Source organism: Sinocyclocheilus rhinocerous, unplaced genomic scaffold (genome assembly GCF_001515625.1).
Source record: "Sinocyclocheilus rhinocerous isolate Xijiao unplaced genomic scaffold, SAMN03320098_v1.1 scaffold509, whole genome shotgun sequence".
In the NCBI taxonomy this organism is placed as follows: Eukaryota; Metazoa; Chordata; class Actinopteri; order Cypriniformes; family Cyprinidae; genus Sinocyclocheilus; species Sinocyclocheilus rhinocerous.
This window is the reverse complement of record NW_015652428.1, coordinates 1,574,483-1,581,138: the sequence shown is the minus strand read 5'-3', so window position 1 is coordinate 1,581,138 and position 6,656 is coordinate 1,574,483. Positions and strand designations below refer to the sequence as shown.

The 6,656-nt window shown below is 33.4% G+C and overlaps 1 protein-coding gene across 1 annotated transcript in view; it reads right to left on the bottom strand.

Moving 5' to 3' along the window:
* Nucleotides 1-6,656, bottom strand: part of LOC107715121 (rab GTPase-activating protein 1-like) — a 100,296-nt gene that overhangs the window by 79,419 nt on the left and 14,221 nt on the right. Inside the window, 3 exon segments of the mRNA XM_016521189.1 lie at nucleotides 2,540-2,706; nucleotides 4,923-5,025; nucleotides 5,892-5,958. Of these exon segments, the coding sequence (XP_016376675.1) occupies nucleotides 2,540-2,706; nucleotides 4,923-5,025; nucleotides 5,892-5,958 (337 nt within the window).

The window sequence follows — 6,656 nt, the reverse complement described above, 5'->3', positions numbered from 1 at the left end:
CTTATACTACTGTTTCAGCTATTAAAATAGTTCAGTTTTGTATGTAATGTCAAAGTGGTTATATTTCGTTTCGTTTTTTTATTAAGTTAATTTAGAAACACCACAGTGCAACAGTGAAAAGGGACCCCTTTCAAACAGTGTCGCGTTCCGAACGTTGTTTAAGCGACATATACCGGTATTGCGGTATTTTAAAAATTCATATCATAACAAAAATAAACACCGGTATTCGGTATGAACCTGTATACCGCCCAGCACTAGTATGAATGTTATATTAGATATTAATTAACTTAAATAAATGTATTAAGAAATATATAATACTCATAAAGTATTTATATACACCAACAAATATTATTTAAATAAATATGTAGAGAAGAATAATTATAAATATTATATAAATAAAGAAATATAATAAAGGCAGTGTTTCCCCTGCCATTATATTGGCACCCCCCGCTCCCCTAGAAGATCAAGTTAATTTTATTTAATTTTATTTTCTCTATAGCGCCAGATCACAACAAAAGTAATTTAAAGTTACCTTTCCTATAGAACAGCTTGTTCTTTTATCAAACAAACTAAATAGCCTTATGCTATTTATCTTATTTACACGACGGCATGTCATTTCTGTCTCTACGTTACATGGTCGCGCTCTCTTTATTGCGCACAGCAGAGTTCTGCCCCGATGCGCGCACACAAGTGAGCACACTCCCACTCCCACTAGTGCGTGGTTTTGTTTACTACTTGTACTGAATCGCGCGTGACGCTTGTGGTGATATTAACGTCTGCCGTCTCACTAATGAGGACATAAATACATGAACAACATCTCCAGAACTGCTCTGAGAGTCACTTCGTGAGCATTTTGCCATTTCATAATTAAATGACTGTTTTATGCCTTAAAAAATGTAAATACACAACACAGAAAAACCATTAGGCTATTGTAAGAATAAATGAAACTTGTTTTCAAATAATTAGACATGTTAAAACACAGAATTTGGTAACAATAAAACATAAGGTTGGAAAAAATAAAACATTTCATAGGGCCGTAAGACATGTTTTTTGATTAATAAAATTTAAATTTAACCATTAACAAGGAGTCCAGAAAAATTAAAACGGAAAAAAAGACCCCCCCCCCCAAAAGCCGTAAACCTAGGGGAAACACTGAAAGGTCATATTGGTCAAAAACACAAGGATGAATAAATGACAGAATTTTTATTTTTAGATTAACTATTCAAAGTCTGCAGTAGAGCAAAGCATTCAAATTTAACTTCACCTTCGCCACCGCTTCAGGGGAAATGACAAATACATAATTTGCACGGGAGGAAATGAAAACAAGTGTTGATAGAAAAAGAGCTCTCTGATGTGGTTGGCAGAGATCACACCTGTACCACTCCGCTTCCAGTAACTCTTACAAATTTTTTATTGACACTGCTTCCCTCGTGCCATGTGGCTCTTATGTAAACCGCCATTTCCATTTTTAATTGCAAAGTGGAACTGTACTACAGGCGAAGAATGATGTTTACAGCCAGAATAATTACACGCTAATTCCTCGCACCAAATGAGCAGTGTAAACAAATACGAAATGATAAAATAACGTGGAGAATAGGCTGGGTCTATCGCTAACGCCATAATATTATCTTTTAATTAGCTTTTAACTATAGCCCAGGCATTCTTTCTCTCTGCGATAAGATAACTACGGAGGCAATCAGGCAGAGATGTAGGCTGCAAGTTCTAATTACTTGAGCATGATAATGAGCGCCAGGCCTCTTATTAAGCTACGAATTATACAAAGCCTCCATTTGCCGCTTCACAGCTTCCAGGAGTTACTGCTCCTTTTCACCCTTCACAAAAGCTCACTTCCTTCCTCAAGGTTTGTTCTCCAATCTGTGTAGCCGCTACATCGCTGCCTATAACTGTTCATAGGCAGTTCACAGGCTTTGCAAGAAAAGGGTGAATCTCATGAAGCCAGTCAACAACGTTTCCAGGTCATATCTCAACACCCAAAAATAAGAAATTAGATTTTAAAAGCCTATTGAGTTTTGATTTTTGGCACGGTCACATTATTTTCAAGACAATTAAAAGGTGATAATAATTTAAATGAATTAATTGGTGAAACAAAAGATATACATTTTCTAACTTTGAACCCAGTCTCTTAATGTATATCTTATTCTTATTTATTTCATAATGGTGAAATAAAAGGTGCATTATTGTTCACCCCCGCTTCATCTTTTAAGACAAAAAATATTAAATATCTATCTATTGGTTTTATTTTAAATGATATAATAAGAATAAATTGTATTATAGTTTTATTTAAAAATTCTCTTAACACTGGCTTCATCTGAGGTATATATTTGTGCGTGTGTGTGTGTGTGTGTGCGTGTGTATATATAATTTTATTTATTTATTTATTCAATTATCACTTTTAATTGTCATGACAATAACGAAATAAACCCAAATATATTTATCTGTAAAGCACTTACACACTTGCTGATGGTTCAGAACTCAATAAAGATGTATCTTTGAATATTTTGTTTGCTTTAAAGTGTACCTGTTTGAGCTTGAGGAAAAACGTTTCAGAGAAGGCCTTCCTGCTGAAATACCAGAATCTCTCATTAGCTGGATAGACCCGCACTAGCGCCTCCATGAGGAACCGAACAGGTTCTACAACCTCGGTCACCACCAGGTCCACTGCCACCGTCATGTATACCTGCTTGTCTGGAGGAGAAAAAACTCACAGTTAAAGACAAAACTCACATACTGCCTCGAAAATACTGACCAGTAAAAACATAAACCCACATTTCACAATACAATCAAACTCAAACCAAGTCATTCAAAGGCAGCTGTGTAAAAATTTCATGCAAGTTTCATGACGTTTACACTGAAACTAAGAGTCAAATCAGCTTATTTATATCCAGTCAAATGTGGTAAAAATAGCATTCTGGGAACTGATCTCATGATATTCTCTCTCAGGTGAGCCCTATAATTATGAAACAAAAGCAGACTGCTGAGAGAAACTAATCACAAATGAGTGAAAACCAGTCCATTTCATACTAAGGGGTTTTTATTATTTCAATTAACAGGAAACAAAGACAGCAATAGTTACAGATTTATGAGGGAATCGCTGAAAATAGATTCCAATTACGATAGAGTCAGGTCAGAAAAGACGGCGGTGAGAAAGATGGGGAGGTAAATAAAAGAAGATCTGTGGTGGGCCTCGACTGAGACTTACAAACAGACACAAAACCACGCCGAGGTCTGTGAAAAGTTTTACTGTGAGTCTAATAAAGTGTAGATTTCAAATGAAAAACTCATTCAGGTCGCTGAATTAAACGCTATTTAAACCGAGGTGGTTATCTGAATCTACCAGACTGGAATTAAATTTCAAAGAAAACTCCATATAATTTCACAACAGAACATTAAAGCTGCAGTAACGAGATGCACTGCTTCTACTTTGGCCTCATACCAAATCAACAATACATACACTATGATTAGGATTACTGGTACTCAAGTAATTTGAGTCATTAAATAAAGAGGCCATTACTGTTTCCTGTTCCAAGTTGGACAACTCTGACTTTCTGACATTTAGGGATTTGTTTGTTTGTTTGTTTTTGCTTGTTTGTTTCAAAATCAATGTTTTCTTGTCATCAGTTTACAGGCAACCTTGTCAATGAAATATTAAGTGAATTTTGAAGAATTAATTATGAATAATTTATTATATAAAATATAAATGAAATAAAATTGAACAACAGAAACTGTTAAAGGCACAATATGTAAGATTTTTTTATTAAAATATCCAAAAACCACTAGAACAGTGTTATATATTTTGCTGACTTGTGTACTTACATTATCCCAAATGTTTCGAAGAATGGTTAAATCCAAAGAAATAAGCAATTTTAACTAGTGACACGGACCGTTTTGTTTTGTAGAAAACATGGAAACACCAAAGACGCTTTAATATGTTGTTCGTTTTATTAGACTGTGACGACCGCACAGAGTAGCATTATAACAGAACTTTCAAATGTATCTAGTATGATAAAACAGCGCTGCTTTTTTTCCCCACACACTCACAACCGGAAGCGGTCGACTGTGGCATAATAAAAGCTCCGCTTATTTAATTATACCATAAATTATATAAAATTGAAGATCAGAATTAGTCAATGAATAACACTTTAAATATTTTGAGGGGATTTTTTGTTTAGTTTCGTTTTGTTTGTTTGTTTTAAAATCAATGTTTTCTTGTCGTCAGTTTTACAGGCAGCCTTGTCAATGAAATATTAAGTGAATTTTGAAGAATTCATTTTGAATAATTTATCATATAAAATATAAATTATATAAAATTAAACAACAGAATATTTTTATTCAATTTGTAAGTTTTAATTATACCATAAATTACATAAAATTGAAGATTAGAATTTGACAATGAATTACACATTTTAAATATTTTGAGGGGATTTTGACAATATGTACAATATATATATCATATATAATATATGACAATATGTATTAATGAAATATATAATTTAATGTAATTGCATGAATATATAATATAAAATACACAATTAAAAATAGTTAAGTGTTTAAAATTACATTAATTATTTTAACTTTAGAAATATAATATCAATTATTTAATAATGTGTGTGCCTATATTCACGTAGTTTTATATTACCTATATATTGACATTAATGACCCATTAATGAAACCCTTATTGACCCCATGACAAGAAAAGCCGGTGGAATATATACCCAACATGGTTGAAGCAGTAAATTTGTATGGCTTGCAAGCAATGTGAGAAAAAAAAAATTGGCGGCAGAAAAAGTGTGAATTTCTGTGAGAAAAAAACAAAACAACAACTGTAAATTCGATCACAGCATGATGTGCACTGAAAAGCACTAGAGACTCTTGATAACCAAGGATTGTGTATTAGCTCGTACCTTTTGTCGTGTCCTCGTTCAGTGGCTGGAAAGCAGGAGTGTTTGGATTCCAGGTGCCAGTGATTACATACGCCTTCCCATCAGCACTTTTGCCCATAGACTCCTTCAAACATAACCACAAAAAGGTTTATCACTTATATAATGACTAGGGCTACTGGATTTAATCTGAGTTTCATTAAATATGTTTAACTGTGTTAAATTTAACGTATCACATGCATTTATCTAATCTGACATGCGTTTTATTCATTTGGGAGTGATTTCTAAAGAGTAGTTGGAGGAAATTAAGGAGAAAGATCCTTTTAAGTGCTAATTAGATATCTATAAATCAAACCCATATGGGACTTTTATTAAAAGCAAAGTCATTTGCAGTCTTTGCATGGCAGAATATCATTAATATCATGAAAACCACCTGCTACAGCATTAATAAGACATCTCTCTGATTTTACTGTGTTTTGTTTTTGTTTTTTTGCGCAGAATATTGCAGCAAATTTGAGGCTAATTGCATTAACACACATAATAAAAATAATGTGATTAATCAGGATTATTTTAATCTATTGACAACTCTAATATATACATACCGGGCAAAGCATTAAATGATGCCATTAGTCTAAACTGTCCAGATGGCAACATGGAGAAATGTATGACATTAAACCTTGTAGGATGTTTGATTCACAACAATCCCCGTGGACCCAATTAAGCTTGATTGAACTGCTAATTGTCTTTGGTCTTGATGTGCAAATCGCCATAACTTAATTTGCTCAAGGGCCAATGTAAAATGACGTTTATAATGAATAATAAAAAAGCCTATATTTCCATTAAGTGTTTCTAAAATTGGCAACAGAGTGGTAATTAAAATGAGTCAAGGTATAGGAAATTAACATATAATATTGAGCCTGAGGTACAGCTACAAGAGTTAAACCACAAGCAGCCACATTACTGAGAAAAACCGAGGAGCCAGAAATGTCTCACCATGTCAAGGAGGTGCATGTCGTTGTTCCGCACTTTCTGACCAGGACTTAGCAGCATCCCAAAGCACCTGGAAAACATATATGGTTTAGATGCTGAGGATAAGGCATTAAATAAAAGTAACTGCTAATTACATAATAGTTTCAGAGAGTGATTTGGAGCTTCTGTAATACTCTATATGAAATGAGCGTGGCAACATTTGTGAAGGGCTCATTTTCATAGAGTCTCACAAAGTGGTTGTGCTGTGACTAGGGCGGCATCAAGTGGTTGCACAAGGAATCACACTTATATACATTTCTACTACATGTATATATTTATAGATTAAATTGATATATATATATATATATATAGTAAATATAAAATATATATATGACTCTCACCGCGCGCAGGATCTGGTCCGTCTGTCTGATGAGTTCTTGGATCTGTTTGAGCACGTTCACCTTCATGTCCTATTAAATATATATATATATATATATATATATATATATTACATTATACAATACATTGTATGAACAATTGTTTAATAATATATTTACATGTACAATTAAACAAATATACATTTTGTGTAATATGGCGTGTGTGTATATATGCAAACTTAATGCACACACACACTATATATATAAATATACATTTATATATGATGTGTGTTTGTATGTGTATATATATATATATATACACACATACATACACACATCAGGGCCTGAATTTCATTTTGGAAAATGAGGAGGAATTTCCCCTTTAGGTGGCTCTTATGGTGGGTGTGGGTGT